Raw genomic sequence first — 19,882 nt, 5'->3', positions numbered from 1 at the left:
AAGACTCTGAAGATGAAGTTATCCCCAGCAGGCCTCGTACTGGTATCAGGGCATCACAGCTAGCTCGAGTTCGAGAGCTGCTCAAGTATTTTCACTCTCCGATCTATCCACAAGGCCAGGTCAGATTGTCCTCAGTTTCTTTATTTATTTGTTAGGATTTCGAAATCATTGATTTCTTTTACTTTTCTCATCTTTAGACCTCTGGTGATCCGAGATTGTACAGGTGTAGGTGGTGTCGTGGTCGATTTCTTAAAGGAATGGCCAGCTACTACAACCTATACGGACACCGAGATGGATGTAAAGGTTGTCCAGCATGCCCCAGACAATCAGCAGCCTTGGCTGCTGGGATGGACCTCCCTCCCTCCTGGCAGGAACAGCAGGATGCATTGAATCGATCCTTGTCAGGAACTCTTGATGGATTTGTTTCTAAGGATAAGTTCAGTGTTGACCTCCTGAACCTTGTGTGTGTGATCTGGGTAGTCCGACACGCTTTACCATGGGCTCGTTTTCAAGACATTGCTCTGCGGGCTGCTTTCAGACTCTCAAATGTATCGGCAACTCTTAGATCGCCAGTGTGGGCCGCAAATACCGCCAAGCGTCTCCATTCTGGGATGCAAAACACGGTTCTACAAATGATCAAGGTTAGTCTTACTTTTTATCTCTTTACTATCTGCTTTTTACTCTACTCAATCATCTATATTGTTTTGCTTTTTTTCTCTCTTTTCATTAAAACCCTTCTGTAGAGCAACCGCAGCAAGTTCTGCTTGATTCACGATGGCTGGACAACACGCCGCAGCCGACACGCTTTTATTGGTATGAATGTGACTTTCATTGACAAGAACTGGGAGTTCAAGACGGTTCATCTGGCTCTCAAGTTGGCTGCTTGGAACCACGCCGGTGTTTTACTGGCCCGACCTGTGGCACGTTTCCTCATTAAGCACGGACTACATGATAAGATAAGTGTTCTTATTCAAATCTTTTTCTTCTAATTTTGCATCAAACGATCCTGACTTGTTTTGGTTATCTATACATGTTAGCTCAAACGACCGACTCGGGGTCAAACAACAAAACACTTGCTCTCGAGGTTCAAAAACTTTTCCTGGAGGCCGCCCCTAGCGTTGATTGGGACGCTGATCACTTGCATCTTTGCTGCTATGCTCACAAGCTAGCTTTGATGGTCAAGCATGGTCTTGCTTCTATCGGACTCGATCCCGGTCACACCAAACCTACTACTCAACCATTGTTCAATATCCCCACCCCCTCAATCACCTTGAACAATGGAACCGAAGACGTTGATATGGAGGAATCCGATTCTGAAGATTCGGAACATGGTAGCGAAGCGGAGGTTTGGGATTGTCAATCCAAGAGCAAATTGGAGGGTGGTCAAGATGATTTTTTCAACATTTCAAGTGCTTTACCAGGTACAAGTAGATCAAAGCCTGATCTTGTGGTTCAAGCGGTGAAGAAGGTGGGTTTATTTCATTCATTGCCTACCTGATGTCTGAGCTGACTTGAACTTCTTTAGGTTGATCGAGTCAGCCGCCTGATTGCTCGTCGTCCGTCTCGCCGTCTTGAGTTTTGTACTCGCGCCAAAGAATTGGGCAGGAAGATGCGCTGTCCAATTCTTGGTGTATCTAGCAAGTGGAATGGATTACACCAAAGCCGATTGATCATGGTTGAAGGGGCCGAGGTTAGCTTATTTCATCTTTTTTACAACTGTATCAGTGATTTTGAATTTTAACCATGGTTTTCACTTGCAGGTAATCAACCAGATGTTGGCCAATGATCAAGAGGGCTACTTTGACGAGATATCGATTTCTAAATCGGAATGGTTATGTGTCTCAGCTTTGACTGAGGTTATGGATGTGAGTCCTTTCCATCCATCTGATTCTACTGACTGAGTTTGAACTGATCGACTTTGATTTTCCAGGTCTTTGTTTCTGCTACATCGCGAGTTGAAGGTGATCACCCAACGGCAGCAATTGTTCTGCTGGATTATCATCGTGTCAAAAGTTCCCTCATGAAGTTAAGCGCAAATTCACCTTATACAAGTCTCAAGAAGATGATTTCGGTCATGCTCCATCGTCTGCAAGGATTTGAAGAAGAAGCTCTCCAATGTGATGCCGTCATCATGGCTACTCTCCTCAATCCACGACTTCGACTGAAATTTTTTGAGTTATATCATTCATCACATGTGGCTCGTGTCAAGAGAATCCTAGAAGAACAAGTGCAAAGTTATTCTGAAAAACACCAAGACTCTAACCCTGTCACTGCCACCTCGAATCAGCAAGACGTCACAGTAACCGATGATGATTACAATGTATTTGCTACACTACCCAAGGCTTCCGAGAATGATGCTTTTCAAGAGATTGAGGGTTATATGTCTGGAAAGTTTCCACTGACTGGTGGTCCAATTCTTTCGTGGTGGAGCGTAAGTTCTTCTTTTATTTCTTTTCCACTTCACTATCATCAAGTTTCTCATTCCCTCTTTGGTTTTAGGATAATGAGGGCGCCTTTCCTGTGCTTGCCATCATGGCTCGTGATTTCTTGGCTTGTCCAGCAACCACCTGCTCAGTTGAGAGGGTCTTTTCTGGAGCAGCTGACGTATGTGGGTCGGATCGATCAGCTCTATCAACTAGAACCATTGAGCGCTGCTCTTCATCACGGGAATGGATGAAGTCAGGAATTGAGGTACCTGGCGAATTCTCTCAAGGCTTAGAGTTGGTGCAAAAAATGGAGAACCAATGAAGTAATACTTCATTTTTAGTTTTTTAATCTCTTCATCTCACTTTTTCTTCTTTCCTTATTATCTTCCTTTTTTTTTAAACTTTTCCTTCTCTAGTTAGTGTTCACTTTCACCACTCTCCTTAATACAAGTTTGTCTTCATGTTGGTCTGATATTTGTGTCCTCTGCTTCAATAATCTCGTACTCAACTATTTAATTGTTCTTGTATATGTTTTCCACTTATTTTTTACATGCCTTTTAATAAAATTCTTTGTTCATATTAAAAAAAATACATGTGCACTATCATAGCGTTAGTGAGTCATTATCGCAGCGATTCGTAGTGACTGATACACACCACTACAAGGACTTCATAGCGAGTCTCGCATGTTAGTGGTGCGTAGCGGGCCTCCTAGATAGTGGTAAGTCTCACCACTATCCAGGGTACCTCATATAGCTGTGCATATCGTAGCGATTTCGACCTTGCACCAGGCCATGTAAATAACAAGATAAAGCTCATATTCATGTTGTGTAGGGAAAGATGCAAGCCGGCTGACCTTGTAAAGTGGCTGTATGGGCTACACTCTGGGCAAACCCCCCAATAGCACCAAAAGGGGAAGTATCATCCTAGGACCCAGGAATGCTCCTAGAGGGTTGTAATAGGAGCTTTCAGTCAGAATTTTTTTGCCAAACTTTTTAAAAAACAGACAAGTTTTTCAAATTTACAGTGTTTTTTCTGCAAATATACTGTCAACAGCATCCGTAACACCTTTTTAGGTGTCCTGATTTTTTCAAATTTAGTGTATATCTTGCAACATTGGACAACTTGTTGGACTGTAAAATACCATAAATTTCTTGACTTGAAACCCCCTAATGACAAGTGTTGGAATTTGGGACTGTATTTTACCTATGTTTGTGTCAAAGATGGTTGGAATTTGAGATGTTGGCCAACAGGGTTAGGTGCAATAGGGGGTTTCAAGTCAGAATTTTTTTGTGAAACTTTTTAAAAAACAGACAAGTCTTTTAAATTTTACGGTGGGTTTTTTTCTGCAAATATACAGCCAACAGCATTCGGGATGCCTAAAAAGGTGTCCTGATTTTTTTAAATTTACAGTATATTTTCAACATTTGGACAACTTGTTGGACTGTAAAATACCGTAAATTTCTTGACTTGAACCCCCCTAATATCTGGCAAAAATTTGGCATTTGTGGCCTAAGAGCACCCACTATGGTTGCGGTAACGAGGTGATTTATTGTAGCTTTACCGCTAAGTTACACACAGGTCCACTATGGGCCTGTTTTACACTTGCGGTCCCTACAACTGCATCAAATTTTGTGTTGCGCTTGTTCAAATCTACGAAAGCTTAAACCCTGCTTTATCGTAGGAACCAGGTAAAACAGACAGTAAATCATCCAATAGTGGATTTCATGTGGTTACCATTTTTGGTAAAACACTCATGATCAAATTTTGCGCTCAGGAACGCAAAATTTACGATAGATCACCCTCATGATAGTGGGTGCTCTAAAGGTTGGTTTTTGAATCAATTTTGGTTTGGGGACAGGTCAGCTAGGTCTCACTATGTGGATATAAATTGAAATAATGTGAAAAGAAAAGTTAAGTCATGAGATGTCACCTTAAAACTCTAGGAATATCACAACTGTTGCAATCAGAGTTTTCACAGCCTGGTTTTATTGCTGCTGCACCACCAGTGTATGCTCAAAGGCTATATGTAGCAGGTTTCATAAAGAAATTTTCAGGAACTCCATCTGGTGCTGCATGTTGGCATTGGTGGAAGATGCACATAAAGATCAATTTGGCAGGCTTTATCATGGACACCATCACAGCTCAAGCTTTGAACATGAAGCAATTTGTTGGCAAATTTCTTATCTCAATCGAAAACAAAGTGATTTTCTCCTTTTGCCAATGTTTCATGTGTCTCAGACATTCCATCTTGTACATACAATAGCTGCATATTCTTTCTTAAATCACGCTCTTTGTTGAACCACAGTCTCTATTAAATTACATACTTGGTATGAAAAAATGTTTTGCACAATAACCTCCCAATTTGATGCTTAATGTGAATTCTGATAATCAGCCAATTTGGCTTGTACTAGTAGTATGCCAGACCCAAGCTTGTGCATATCTGGGTCCAGATATGGCTGAATCCTGCCTAAACCATCCACCCCTATGAGGGGAGGTTTTGGTTGTGGTATACTATTACCACAACAGTGAGAAGGTTTCATGATGACCTTCTCCTCATCAAATGAACAGAATAGTTATCATACTATTCAAACTCATTACATAGCATAAAGATAAAAAACCTTTATTAGGTTACTACAACCTCTGCCTCATTTTGTCAAACTTAAATTTCAAGTCTTTGTTTAACTATAGTACAGTCGTTTTCAAAAAGGATGAAAAGACAATCACAAAAACTTGGTCATGTGGTCCGTGCGCGCGGCGGATGTTGCCGGAATGTGGGTGAATCCCAACAGCCATATATTGGCAATATTCTCATACAGTCTACAAATCTCGAACTGTAGCTTTATGATTGTTCGATATAGCCTGACTTTGAGGATCCTTTGAAAAGTTGATATTGTCGAACGGTATGGCAAAGAAGTATTGCAGCGGCTGAGGCGGTTCGAGCCTCGAAAGGGCCTCTGTTTTGCCGAGTTTTGGGGATGGCCTTAGGACAATTGATGTGAATGTGCTAACACCACAATCATCATCTAAAAATGGTTATTTTTGCTATACCTGAGCGGCAATAAACTGATGAAAACTTCCTCACAAGCAAAAACTTATGTCATTTGAAGATATGCCGAGACCGTAAAAGTAAAGACCACGCAGCCGTTTCGAACACGCTTCCCAAGCAGGACACGTTCGTCATGGCAGCGGCTTCTTGCCATAGTGCCATCAACAATATAACTACCAGGTCAAAACACCGAATTGAAGTTGTTTGTAAGGCCAAAAAAGCACTATGGGTGGGCTGTATTGGCGGTATGTGGCTGTCGGGATTCACCCACATTCCGGCAACATCCGCCGCGCGCACGGACCACATGACCAAGTTTTTGTGATTGTCTTTTCATCCTTTTTGAAAACGACTGTACTAACAGGGGTGTGGAGGTAGCCCAGGGATGGGTGCCTGGTTATAGCAATACTAGACTATTCCACTCAATCTGGGTCTGCCTTCTGTGGCAATTGTAATAAACCTGTGGGGTCTTCTCATCCAGGATGTGAGCAGGGAAAAAAGAAAAAGGGAGCTCTAAAAAAAGTTATAGCAATAAAGTCTTGTTTAAAAACAACCTAATTAGTTGGGGGATGTGAGTCTAGAGGTAAGGGAAGATGGGAGTGGCTGAAGTAAAGATTTTCACTTTGATCTCTTACCACAGAATCAAGTTTTGGGTAGTCCCAAACCAGTACCAACATCTGCCACATCTTGCTATCTCTAGTATCAGCAACAGGTCCCTCCCTCTTTAATGGACTGAGGGATATCGTTGTTAGCTTAGGGTCTCCTTTTATTGGATGTGACAAAAAACATCAGAATCTTGTTGTTTTTTGGGATCTGACCAGAGTTGCAAACAAAAACATTGCAATTTACATTATAACCCTCAATAGGGGAATTTCTGGGACATATTGGCCTGCCTTACTCTTGTTTTGGAACAATTATACAAGATATCTCCCTCAATTTCTTTCACCTTCACAAATTGGAAAATCATTGTGTTCAACCTGTGTTCAAACAGCCACAGTCTTTTTGACCTCTGGCTAAATTTTTAATACAGGATATGACCTGTTCAATAGCCAATGTATGTACAGACAACCAAAAGCATCTTATTGCCACACCAATGGTGGAGATGATCTAACATCCATTATTCTTTTACAGATCAAACCCAAAGGATTGGGCTTGGATGGCATAGTTGAGCAGTTATTATTCTCATTCTGACCATGGTACCAATGTACTTGAGGCCCAGCCATCCACCCCCAGACACAACTAAATCACTTGCTCCTTGCAAAGCCTCAAGCAAGGAACTTTCCCCTAAAGAGAGATCCTTGGCCTGAGAAGTGAGCTGTACCATGCCAAAAATCAATGTTCACCTTAATGTTTGAGTGGCTCAATAAAATCCCAATAAAAATGACAATATATGATAGCCAAAACCTACCACATGTGTTTGAAATTCAAGTACCTTCATTGTAGCACTAGTGTGACTACTACTTTTGGGTGATCTGCAGGTGGTCTTTTTCACCTGTTTCTGAGTGGTGACCCCACTTGAAGCCTGTATGTTCTGGAAATGGGTGAAAAGGTCAAATCATGAATCACCCAATGGGAAATACAAGGGAGCTTCAAGCTTGAGCACATAAATGAGATAATGATCCACCAAGGATCAAAGAAATGTACAGTAGTTTTGAAGATGTTTGTCACAATTTTTTGTTACACTAGGGGCCCAAGCTTTATGGTTGAGAATTTTTAACTACAATTGGATGGCAATCTAGAGATTCTCCAAATCAAACTGAGCCAATACAGCATCAACCCTGGATACTGCGTACAGGTAGCATACTTTCCCAATCCCTCCTTACTTTTTTTTGAAGCTGGTTTTGCTTTGTCACCACTTTTGATTGAAAACACCCAACCACCTGGCTTGGGCCCCTGCTTGACAAAACATTTGTGTCAAGCGTTTTTAAACCCACTGTATTGATTTTTGATCAAATACAGTGCACTTCCCATGCCAAATATTTCTTTGAAATATTGACACAATTACAGAATTGATCATACAAAAGCATTAGAGTCCATGAAGTGTACATAACAAGATTTGTGGCTTTAACTCATTTCAATTCCTGATTGCTAGTATAGCACCCTCAGACCCTTCAATCCACTTAGAGAAAATACCAAGCTTTCAAAGTTTCCAGATCTTACAATCTTGTGAAACCATGCAGAACAGGATAACTAGGTATGTCACATGCACACAAGATGCACAAAGACAAAGGCTTTCCCATAGCACACATCTTGGTGCCATATCTGGTTTCAACAGAAGTGCAAAATTGTGTTTGATTTCAAAGTCCAAGAGCTTCTGAACTCTATATTGGGGTGTGTTTGGGAGTCACATACAGATATCTCAGTCATTGAAGATGGTATGACAACAAAATTTTGTGTGTTTAAAAGCACTGGCAATCATGTACCTTTTGTGATGCAGAAAACTGTTTTAACCTGCCTTAACACATGGTAAATTCTCAAAGTAAAAGGCTGGAGCTGGTATGGTTGCATGTATGTAGATAGCTTGTCTTCGCGCTTCAGACATACCTCATTTGTTGGTACAAAAAATATGTACACTTGACAATGTGGCTGTAAAGCCTTTTAAATACCCTAGGATGAAACATAGATTGAAATATGATAAAGCTGAAACTTTGGCAGGTTAGGAGAAGTCACTCCATTGTTTGTTGTTGATCACATCCCAGCCCACGCAAGGATTCATTCCAAAATTTAAGCAAGATAACATGGCCCTCAGTATATCAGTATACACACAAGCCTCAATCTGAATGATTGGCTTCCCCTTTCCTGTGGTCATCACTTACCCAGCCAGCCTGATAGTTGGCTTGATGACCAATCCACACATCAAATCTCTGGAGTCTGAGTACCCAATGTCATTCATATCCTCCTTAGTAATTTTACTTCCTTATCAAGGTTTGATTTTTGAAACTAGTGATTGGAAGTCTGATTTTACCATAGGTCTCTGGGTGTTTCAAAAGTATTACTTGGCGGAAGAAGTCACTCCATCCAGGTTGGTAATGGTACACCAGAGGCTCCACATATTGCATCATGTTTGCCAAAAGGAGTGTCAATTTCATGGATGACTCCAACTTACAAAGATGGGCAATCTACAAGTGCTTGGAAATTGGACTCCTAGTTTCACAGGATGCAAAGAATAACCAAGGGACATTCATGTCATTTACAAATTTGACACTGCAGTGAAACAAATCAAATTCACTACTTGTAGGAAACCTCCTGTCTTCTGTTTGGAACATGATAGTCTATGCAGTGATTGTTTTATAAGGGAGAGATCTGTAACTCTATTCAAATCATTTTTCAATAATTGGTCTTGAACAGAAGCAGACCAAATTAATTGTTTTATAGGATTGCATTGTGTCTTCTACTTTGAAATTATGGGTCACCCCTTCTGATAGGGACCATGCATCTTGAAATGTATCATAACTGGTCGTGACGTAACCTCCGCACTCGGGATTGGAGAAACAGTTTGCCGCTTTAAAATCCCACCCTACGTCCCTTGTGAGATGGAAACGGCTGGTAACGAGGCAGCTGCTTGGTTTCTCGATAAAATAGGCATACCTTCTTTGTACCTCAAAGAGTCCAAACCGCCTGCTTGCTCTGGCACGTTCGACGTAGAGTCTCGCTCGATGTCTACTTGACGTAGGAAAGCTATCGCCTCTTGATTGCCGCCATTAACCAAACCTGCGAGTATTTCCCTGACTTCGTCTGAATGTTCAGAACCACCTTCTATCATCAGAGTTTCCAATTCGATCTGCCGGAGAAGTTTCATTTCTTCGGAACTCAGTCTGGTGTCGTGTAGAGGGCGTGCGGCCACACGAGTAGCGTGTTCGATAAGAGCTCTGCGCTGTAGATTGATTTCTTGAAGTGTTTTGTATTCGGAAACTTTGAGCTTCTGTGGGTAGAATTTGGGTCCAATCCAGGCTGATCCTCCGGCCTTCGCTATGAAGTCTGTAGTGAGCTGTTTTATGCTAGTCCATTCTCCGAGTATTGGCCTATTGAGGCCTCTCAGATACTCGAGGTGGTTCTTCTCTGCTTCAAATTGATCTGGTGGAAATATTTGATCAAGAAACTAAGCTGCTTGAATTCTTGCTAACTTTTGAACGCGAGTCATAAAGTAAAGAATGAGAGAAAATCAACAAAAATCAATCTTACAATTAATCTTGGCCCAGATCCTTTCGGAGTTTGGTGCTTTTGGTGCTTGTTCTCGAAGTCTGGTGAAAGCCGAGAAAGAAAGGCGAGGCGGGATCTTCGCAGTTGATAAGGTCTCAGGGATCTCCGTTTCTGGCGTAGGCGCGTGTTGCTCGTTCAGGGAGGACAGCTTGCGTTCTAGGGGGTCGAGATACGGTCCCAGTTCTGGGTCTCCAAGTTCCAATTTGAACAAATGGTTCAAAATCGCAATTTTAGAGTCGATGTCTCTTTTTAGTCCTCCATTCTCTGAGAGGTGGTCCAATTCCTCTTGGAGGGTGCTTTGGAGTTTTTGGTACAACTGCGGAAGCCTTTCTTGCGAGATATAGTTTTTCACCTCTGGACTCAGTCCAAGGATGTTTGTGGAGCGTTGTCTTGTGGTGCTCATATCGGCCAGTGTCGCGGCCAGACCCTCAGTGTCTACCCAATCAGCTTTCCACCTGACAGCCCCAGCGAGGACCTCTTCATAAGCCGCATATGCTGATGATAAACAAATACAATACTAAGTAAGCTTTAAGGGCAAGAGCATCTTCCAACTTGTGATGGTTCTGCCTTTTGCAATAGAGTTGATCAAGAGGGCTCACCAAGATTCCAATCGTCTCTTATTTTTGGAAAGAAGCCCATCAGAGCTTTTCCTTCCAAGCGGCGCAAGTTGAGCGCTGCGGAGGTCTTCCATGACTTGGGTGGTGCTAAAGTTTGAGTGATTCTGGATTCTTCGGAAGTTCGACTAGCATCAGATGCTGGTGACGTTCCAGTTGAGGGCATGTGATGACCGGTAGCAAGAAGGCAGCCATCCATACTTCGCCGACAAGGCTGAGGATGTGAGAATCTTGCTCCAGATGTCTCTATCGTAGACGTCACAGCGCTCACATCTCGGGTCCCAGCAATCCCTGAGGAGCTATCATAGGCGGAATCAAAAACGGCTCCAGGCGAAGGTGCAATGGTTGTATGAAGTGAAAAAAGCCACATAGAGCTATATATCATAGAGCGCAGGAGCACATTGGTGCTGGTGATCATGGTGATGAGTAAATGAGCGTGTAATGAATGATTGTGAGATGTTAAACAGTTAAGAGACTTCGAACTTCAAAAGGAGCGATCAGAAACTACGGCAAGTTTAGGACGGTCAAGAGGATTTTATGTCTCACCTGGACCGCCTGGAAATCGAGCTTTGGCCGTTCTTAACGAGAAATATGTTTTTCCGAGCATCCCTTGACGGAACTTGAAGTTAAACGTTTCGGCTTGTGTTGGTCCCCGACAAGTCCTGCCTGAGGGCGGAGACTCATGTAACCGGGAAGAGATGAGACCTTTGGAAAACATAGCGTGTGGGGCGGAGGGCTCCACAGCGGACACTGAAGGTTATCATACCATTCAACTGATGTAGGTGATATTTTTTAAGATCAACTTCGCGCGATACGGCCAAAGGTCTGACCTTCAAAGGAAAAAGGAGAATGTCGATTGCCAATGCGGGCATGAAACACCTAGCATAAGAGAAAAGGTGAAAGCAACAAGTAGTCAGACTTTCCTTCATTCTTGAGATCACAAAGGCTCGTTGAAACAGCTGTCTGGAGCAAACAACAGACATGTCTTCCCATTATCTCTACACTTTCAAAACCATCTTGATTCCACACTGCAGTTCCTGCGCCCACCCTGTTTGTTCATTTACGCTGAATCTGTCATAGCTAAGAGGGAGCTTCTTTGATGCATGTGAGACCATATAATTAGACAAAAGATTGATGAAAAGTTTTATGTATCAGATGATGTTGAAACACACTCAGATAGTCTGTTGATGCACAAGTGACTATTTGGAAAGAGTGTGGAGTTTTTTAGACGCATGGTGCAACTGCAGAGATGAGTTGCCGGTCACATGTTTGCACACACACATGGTCAGAGACATCTTGAATGATTAGTTGTTACAGAAGGGGTACGTTTCGAGTTTTTCTGGGTGACATAGTCAGCTCGAGCTTTAGCTTCTGGTCATATGAGGAATGTGCTAAACCACTTGATACCAGTGCATCATGGACTGATGGGACTAAAATCAGGGAACAAATCTTTCATGTTTTGAATGATGGACGGAGCTTGCCCGTCGAATTATTGGATCCTGAATATATCAAGAAGAATATCTTTTTGAGAGTTTTATAGTTGCACAGATTGTTTGATTCAAAGGATATGTTCTTCCAAGCCCTATCGTCTATGGTCATGATATGCCCATTGCTCTGGAACTTTGAATTGGTCAGAAAAAAGGTAGACGAATCAAATAAAAGTCAGCAAAAACTATCATAGACGCAACTTGAGAAAGAGAGAAAAAGAAAGCAAGAAGAGGTGTAAGTATCAGAACGTTTGAGAAGCAAAACCATTAAGATTTTGTATGACCGGTTTTTTTAGTCAAGAAGCATTCAAACAGAAATTGTTTCAAGTTTAATGCGTTCATCTGGCCCCGGCAGTAGCATCATTAAGGGACTGGAAAGGTTAGGGAAGGCAAGAAAGCTGTTTCTTACCAAGTTCGTATGGTCAATTCCAGGTTGATCAATGGAACTTCGCAATTTGTCAGATCAGATGAGATTGCAGAGGTCACGGCAGGTGCTTTGCGCAAATCGCGAGGTGAAAGAGGTTGGTACTCGGTACAAGCATATGTGCTGTCATGATCCCTATACCGGGTACCCACTCCGAACTTGTGCACAAAGGTTTGAGAAAAATCACCAAGACTGAAACAAACAAAACGCGATTGCGAAGCAACTCGATCGATCATGCCCCCTGCTGCAAGACCTCATTCTCATCTTACTCATAGACACATCGGACCAGCATCGACACCATTCATCGATGCCTCTCTATCACGTTCCGCTTCTCCAGACCGAACTGCTCAAAAACGACTATCATCCGGAGACAACCTCACACTTCAGCCTGACGAGATATATGACAAGACTGAGGGTCCTCCTAGGTCTGGTGATATCCATCAAGAACAAGTATCTAACGAACCCTCACAGGCTGCACCACTCCCCTCGATGATGACTGTGGGGATCTTATTACTAATCACCTCTGCGACTCTATGGATTTTCGGATTCTGCATACTTTTAACTCCTCCTAACGGCCGATCATCTTCATCTTCATCATCTACATCAAACTGGATCGAAAAATTCTCGACTGATAATCATTACAAATATCTTTTCCCACTTCAGTTTACACTTGGATTGGTATTTGTGATTGTTAATTGGGGCGGGTTGAAGATCTTTCGTCATTCTTGATTGCGGATCTGGTCTCAAAAATCTGGAACAAAGCTTGATCTTCGATAAGCCTCTGAGAATCCGAGATGAAGGGATTGGATACCCGTCTTTTTCCGGATTACTAAAATGTATTCATATCCTTAGTATGGTTACCCGCAATGTGTGTAAACTGAATTTTGTTTTTATTGAATTCCCGGCTTTATCACAGTAAATATTTTTGATGTGTAATTTTTTCCCATCCAGCCCTCATCTTGGAGTGCTCTGTCAGTAGTCATCTCCCCGAAAAGTTGTCGTATCCTTTACGGATCATCACGTTCTTTTGAAGTGCAATCAACGCAGGTAGATAATGCAATTTGGATCCTCTATATCAATCTCTCTCCGCCTTGAAATCCATTGCAGCTTACATGATGTTATGTGACTTTTCCCCACATCCCAAGGCTTATCATATAATTATTCCACCCCCTGTGATCTTTCAAGCCAATCATACAATCTTGGAAAAAAGTCTTCCTGAAAACCTTGAGTAGAGGACGTTTGTTTTTTGAAGGTTGGAAGTCAGGGTAGAGTGTGGATGCAATTGTGAGAGTAAATTCATGAAAGTAAGTTTCCATTGATTGATGTTTTACCTTGATCTCTGTTTCCTCCCATCAAAGATCTACCTATGCGTTTTCAGAATAAGATGCCCAGAAATTGAATATCTTGCAACAGCATCATAATTGTCAGCAGATACATTGATGAGTGGTGATTGTTCGGTAAACTCATGGGTAGTTGAGATCTTGGGGGCCACTGTGCTCAATTGACCTCACATCTTGATGCCAAAAGTGCAGTCAACTTTTATTTTTGTCAAGTTACTTCTAGACTCTCACATCTTCATGCCTGGTTTTCACCTGCCTTGACATCAATACATTGTTGAATTTCATGAAGGAGTAAGTGACCCCAGGTCTTTGGAAATAAAACTTTCACCTTGACTTAGAAATGAATGCATCTTCATGGTCTTACCATGAGCAATATGATCTAAGGCAAATTGCAACACAGGCCACCAGCAGCTGATGGCCTCAATTCAGCCTTATGCAACATTCTTGTTCTCTTTGACTTCATATACTTTTACAGATGAGATCTGGTGTGATGTCAGAGTGAAATAAGATAGTATCAACCACATATGTCTACAATGCAGTTAACACATGTCTGGTAACCAAATTTTCTGAAGAGCAAAGCTTACATTCAAAACTTGAGGGTTGAAATGTCACAAATGTATGCGCGTTAAACTTGTTTAGATCCGAATTTGACCGATCTGTACCGATCAACCCGATCAGTTTGTGATTGGGGATAGCTTTCGGGTAGTGGCAAGCTATCTGATTCGAGTATTTTGTAAATCGATTGAGGAGAGAGTCAACTGAAGTGAAAAAGGCTCATTGACCGATCAACAACTCAAGAACACTTCAAACTCAAACATAACTTCCCTTTTCTCATCATGGCACCTACTGCAGCGGTCAATGTGAGTCAATCTTACTTTCGAATCTCACTCTAGAAAATATGACTGGATCAAGCTCCCTAAAGTCATTTTTGAGCTCAACTCATCATGAAGAACGAAAGCTTACTCTCATTCGAAAACCTTCGTAATGAAATCCGTGATTATTCTTGGTACTGCGACTAACCCTACAACTTGTTTGTTTTTTCTTGGATTTCTTGTAGGTGTTTCGGTATTCGGCTTTGACTTTTGGAGTACTTTATGGAATCCTACATCGAAGAACTTTACAATCTAGAGAAAACAGTCATCGATACTCAGAGGAAGTTCATAAAAGGGAAGCATGGGTAGATCAAGCTAAACAAGCTTGGCAACGACGTCAACTACAAACTTCTGGTCAATCAAGTGGTAAGTCTTCTATTGGATCTGTCTCTGTTCTGTGCATAAGAAACTCATTTTGATCATTCCGATCATAGCCGTCACAGATCCCGATAGTCCATTGTTCGACCTTGAAGTCTTCTTAACTCAGCTATCTACAACTAATCCATGAAACAAAACACCTTAAAACAACTCAAATAAGAAAAAAGACTGAAAACTTTTTTTTAATCACCTAAACTTTTTTTCTTTGACTTGTGTTTTATTCTTCTTTGATTCACTCGAATTTACCAAGTTCAAACTTATATAAACTATTTCGTAGAAAAAATTGCTTTCGTTGCAATACGCTGGTACCTTCTTGTTTTTGTATTCCTGGCTTTAAGCTCGATCATAAACAACTGCTGCGCTTCGATCGTCATGTATAGAGCAACAAGAATGAATGAATCAAGCAAAGAAAACACCGCTATCACCTACCGGTCACGATTATTTTTGGTTTCTTAAATGACGAAGATTCATTTCTCATTAAAAAGAGCCTCGGGGTTGAGGAATAGCACATTCCCTGCTGACGGAGAGGGTTCGAATTGTGAACATATGCCAACGAAATCGAAAAAGTTTTCATTCGGTGAGCGTAATTCCAACAAGCCAAACGCTGCAGAGTCCAACAGCAAAAGCCACTGTTGAGAAGTTCATGAGCGTGTTCTGAATGTCCAGTCTCATTAGCAGCTTCTTGAAGTAATTTACAAGCTTGGTAGTGGTAGGCCATGAGTGGTTCAGCCTCAGGGGCCTGCATTGTCCCCACCATTTTCCAAGTCCACCCTTTCTCAATTTGCCTCATGCGCTAGCACATTCACCTGACCAGGCCGTATGGATTTTTTTTGGTTATATAAACCGATGAAGGAACATCTCGTACGTGGCGCTATTTCCACTTTGCAGAATCCTGAGTCAACTTTGTAAGGTGGCAAGTATGTATACTCCGTATTGCTTGGATGATGTGTATGATTGTTTACCTGGCTCAGCTTGATTAAAGACAATCATGGTCATGCATGGACACGGATTGTATGCGATCACTGAGCTTCATCATTTAAGAGAAGCATGAAGCAAGGATGTATGTTGCTTCAGGCCATTTCATCTGAAATCAGAGACCTCCCTAGGGAAGAAAAAATGTTCTTCGTGAATTCAAGGGGGCCATCATCACAGGAATATTGTACATTTGCAACGCTTGCTTCAAAATACAATGCCATATTAACAAACACGCTGCTCTGCAAAAACACACAAATGAACAAATCAACAAATCAAGTAATCACCAAATTTAAACTCTTCCAAGACACAAAGCCAAATCAAGGATGTGTCGATACTGCCGCTAAAGGTACATCCACACCGCAAGATTCATCTTGCTCCTCCGCTTCGTCATTATCAGCTCCAAAGTAAAAATCCCACATTGCTTCCAACTTTGTCCATTTAGCCTTCGTCTCACCCGACTCAACAACCTGCTGCTGTTGCTGCATTTCCTCTGCCTTGATTATCCCGATCCCATCGATACAAAGGTCACCTTCATTGTTTGGGATGCTCTCTAACTCCAGTTCCAGAGCATCCTCGTCGATCGTAGGGGCGAGTGAGAGTAAGTTGGATACATCAGATCGTTTAAGCGTCTGGCCCATTGCTGCAAAGCGCACATATTCTCGAAAGAGAAGCTCTTTTAAGTATAGGAATGGTTTAGGTAAGACCCGTAATCGAGAACAAAGGGCCAATTCCGAACAATGTAACAGTTGCTGTGATGCAGACGTTGCCAGACTCAAAGGAAGAGGAGCTAAACAAATAATGGTGGGTAGTGAGATGAGCAAAGTCTGCTCATCGTGAGGGGCACTCTTGGGGATTGAGGAGATAGCTTACTGAGTTTTTTGTAAGTTTTGCTGGTGAATCCGGGCGTTCCTTCACGACTTCCTGACGCGAGCTCGTCATAGAAGGGTGCAGACCCGCTCGCTCTGTTTTTGGTGCGACCGTTTGAGCGCTCTACCCCACCAAATTCTCGGATTTTGTTCGAGATCTGTAATGAAGGTCGCCCATGGTTTACATATTTCGTAATCAAACTCCTCTGGAATGTTGGATAAGGTGAACATACCCTAGATTGTTTCTCCTTGTCGAACCTCTCTGCCTCTGCGAGGGTCGTGATGCCCATCCGCCGATATTCTTGCAGTTCAGCTATTCGCTTCCGAAGTGACATCTCGTCTGATAAAGCGCATCCCATTAGTCTTACGCCCAACTTTCGACACGTATCGTTCGGGAAAGAAGAAATGACTAAGGGAACATACATATCAGTCCCTCTTGAAACCTTTCGTGATCGAGAGCAGTCTGTAACCGAGCAAACGGCTTAATTCTTGTTACCAAATCTCTAACATCTCTAGCCATTTTCTTTTCTGTAGCTTGAATCTGGTCGTGTGAAAGATTGTGTGATTCAGTCTCATTGAAAAGTCATGTTGTTTGATCAAATGTCTTACCTTTTTGGTTTCCAAAAGATTTCGATCAAACACAACCGCTTTTGCTTCTAATCGTTTATCATATCTTTCATTATAGATATCCAGTATTGTCAACTTTAGCTCCAAGTCATCATCATTCTCATCGTGTATGGGCGGTGCGGCTTCTTCCTCAGTTTCAGTTTCTTCTTCGACTTTCTTCACTTCCTTTTCTTTTCCTTTGGGTTTAGGTTGTGGGCCAGATGGGGTGGGTTGGGTGGCTTCCTCGGATGATGAATGCATTGTGGACTCTATGGGAGGTAAAACGGTAGCTTCAAGATTGGACTCATCCCCAACAGTCTCTACGATGTCTTCCAAGGGGTTCACAGTTTCGTCCTTTCTCTGAGTTACTTTGCCTGCTCCCGTTCCAAGTCCTCTTTTCTGCTTGACATCAGCTGAGCCGCCTCCTTCTGTCGTAGAATGGCATTCCGAAGCGCTGTTGATACCCTCAACGGGAGCAGATTCATCATCGAGTCCTCCTGGGTCTTGAACAGGATCTGGGGCTCTCTCTGGTTGCGAATCGCCACCGAAGCGGTAAACCCTACCGAAAGATAGGTCTTTGATCGAATTTTCAGCGTCGTTTTCCCATTCTGTCTCAAAGTCGAGGCGACCAGGCATGAAACCAGCGATCTCGTGGTTGGAAGGACCCGATGCCAAAGGTTTCGGTGGCGGCGGCTCTATTGCATAGGTGTCAACTCTCTCGCCTGGCGTTTCCTCGTCAAAAAGCCAAAAGGCTGATCCAGCCAAACTCACGAAAAGGACGAGCTTGTACTTCTTCTAGCCTCTGTTTTTTTCGCGCTTGAAACTCGTCTTGATCGATGTTAATCCTGGCATCCATGAGCTGACAATCACGAAGGTTATTAATCATCTCGGAGTCGAAATATCAAATCTCGCCTCTTCGTTCAATGAAATAGGACTTACCGGAAGAGGATAGTCATCGCAGTCGATGAAGACCTCGATATAGTGCTTTTCGACTTCTTCCTTCGTGCGACCATTCCCAACATGATCTGCGATATCAGCCCAATTTCCTAGACCGTATGTTTGACAAGCTTCTATGAGTAATAGCTCCCTGAAAAGCAGATGATTCGTTCGTTGTGATTGATTATCGCAAAATCGAATTGAAAGTTTAGAGTCTTAATGTAGCATGTCATTTTTGTTTGATCGGTTTGCTTACTCGTCCGCGCCCCAATCTTCAGTAAAGATGGGTGTTGAATATTGTTCCTGTAAGTAAATAAGATTCGAGGATTAGCCAACCCATTTCTTAAGCATGATTTGAATCTATTGTAGTTCATATATCTCTTTTTGAAGCTTACCACTACTCGATAATCATGCCAAGCTTTATGTCGCCCAACTTCTTTACCTTCACAAAAACATTGAGCGCAAAGATCGAAATTTTCACAAACTAAAGTTGAAGTGACTTGATTTTGACCTGAAATAGTATTAGTTTGAGTTTGTTGTTGATGTGCACATCGAATCTTAACGCTATGAGAAATATCGGCTGAACAACCGTCACAAGTGTATTTGACACCAGCCGTATCATCTAGCCTCACGTATCCGTTTTTGGTTTGATAAATGACCGTTGTGGTATAATTAGCAAATCGATGGGTCCAGGCAATGTTGAACGCGTAGTGATCACCCACTTGAGTTTGTCTCGTTTTCTCGACTTGATGCTTTACGCTTTGTGACAGTCATCTTGAGGAAGGATTGGAACTCTTATGTTGTAATTATTGAGCATCAAGCTTATCTGATCGACTCTTCAGATGGCCTGACGGTTTAGATAAAGACTTCATCGAGGGACAATTCTTCCCGCTTCACCACTCACTCATCGGTACCGATAATGACAAAGTACCGTTCTACTCACCCTAGCCCGGCTCTTGAACACTCGAGTCGGGTCGTGTATAAAGAGCCATGAGCTCACTGCTCAGCCAGGCTCAGCCAGGCCCAGAAATGATTGGGCATGGACTCTGGAATCTTGAAGAGAACTTCTTTCCATGTAGTCCATGTATCAGCAGGGGATATGAACTCACAAAGGATGGGAAATATGGAGCTTAATCCCTTTCTCTGAGCACCGGTGCTTTGAGAGCCCTCTATGTCTTCCTCTGCAAAGCTTCTGAAGAGCAACAACCTGTCGTCATTAAGTCCATGATCCACGGGCAGTTTTCCCACCAATCTACGTTTTAAAGGCAACTTATTTGAGTTGTAGACCCATATTCCTTACACTACGTCGGCTGAACTTGGCCCTAGCGCTAATTGAAAACGACTTGAGATTTGAGAAAAAATGGTAGCGTTGTCCATAGCGAAGGCTGGAAGGCAACCTTGGGATCGGTCGTAATAGAAATGAAACGAGGTTGGTGAGAATGAATGCTCCATGTTAGTGTTAAAGCTCTATGTAACCAGGTAAAGTCAGTTTTGAGAACCTTGCCGTCCTCGGATCCTATAACTCTCTAGGGTCTCTATGCATATAGTTAGGCAACAAGACATCAAAGTGCTCTGGAATCAGGAGGGTGTTTACGTTTGTCTGAATAAATAGGGAACTTATCCTATCAAGATGAAGAAAGGTTGAACAATTGGTACTATAATAAACGTTCAATACTACTAAGCACTAGGGGCTCATCTCTTTGCATCTGTTTCAA

At 42.3% G+C, this 19,882-nt stretch overlaps 4 protein-coding genes across 4 annotated transcripts; 2 read left to right on the top strand and 2 right to left on the bottom strand.

Annotated features, from left to right (window-relative positions):
* Positions 1–8,789: 8,789 nt before the first annotated feature.
* On the bottom strand, positions 8,790–10,701 carry MELLADRAFT_111072 (uncharacterized protein; the record flags this gene model as incomplete). Its single annotated transcript, XM_007415310.1, has 4 exons — positions 8,790–8,986; positions 9,058–9,543; positions 9,652–10,164; positions 10,269–10,701. The coding sequence occupies 4 exons, from the start codon at positions 10,699–10,701 to the stop codon at positions 8,790–8,792; spliced, it is 1,629 nt and encodes a 542-aa protein (XP_007415372.1).
* Positions 10,702–12,428: 1,727 nt separating this feature from the next.
* MELLADRAFT_111071 (uncharacterized protein) lies at positions 12,429–13,615 on the top strand (the record flags this gene model as incomplete). The annotated part of the gene is made up of 5 exons (XM_007415396.1): positions 12,429–12,898; positions 12,957–13,062; positions 13,146–13,165; positions 13,447–13,498; positions 13,553–13,615. The coding sequence occupies 5 exons, from the start codon at positions 12,429–12,431 to the stop codon at positions 13,613–13,615; spliced, it is 711 nt and encodes a 236-aa protein (XP_007415458.1).
* Positions 13,616–14,370: 755 nt separating this feature from the next.
* On the top strand, positions 14,371–14,914 carry MELLADRAFT_92549 (uncharacterized protein; the record flags this gene model as incomplete). The annotated part of the gene is made up of 3 exons (XM_007415397.1): positions 14,371–14,394; positions 14,592–14,772; positions 14,841–14,914. The coding sequence occupies 3 exons, from the start codon at positions 14,371–14,373 to the stop codon at positions 14,912–14,914; spliced, it is 279 nt and encodes a 92-aa protein (XP_007415459.1).
* Positions 14,915–16,546: 1,632 nt separating this feature from the next.
* MELLADRAFT_39211 (uncharacterized protein) lies at positions 16,547–18,778 on the bottom strand (the record flags this gene model as incomplete). The annotated part of the gene is made up of 8 exons (XM_007415309.1): positions 16,547–16,965; positions 17,049–17,166; positions 17,235–17,381; positions 17,790–17,963; positions 18,022–18,117; positions 18,171–18,318; positions 18,424–18,470; positions 18,563–18,778. Coding segments are annotated over 8 exons (1,365 nt in total), but the record flags the coding sequence as incomplete, so codon positions are not given.
* Positions 18,779–19,882: the final 1,104 nt, after the last annotated feature.

The sequence above is a fragment of the Melampsora larici-populina genome (assembly GCF_000204055.1).
Source record: "Melampsora larici-populina 98AG31 unplaced genomic scaffold MELLAscaffold_50, whole genome shotgun sequence".
In the NCBI taxonomy this organism is placed as follows: domain Eukaryota; kingdom Fungi; phylum Basidiomycota; class Pucciniomycetes; order Pucciniales; family Melampsoraceae; genus Melampsora; species Melampsora laricis-populina.
This window is presented reverse-complemented; position numbering and strand designations above follow the sequence as displayed.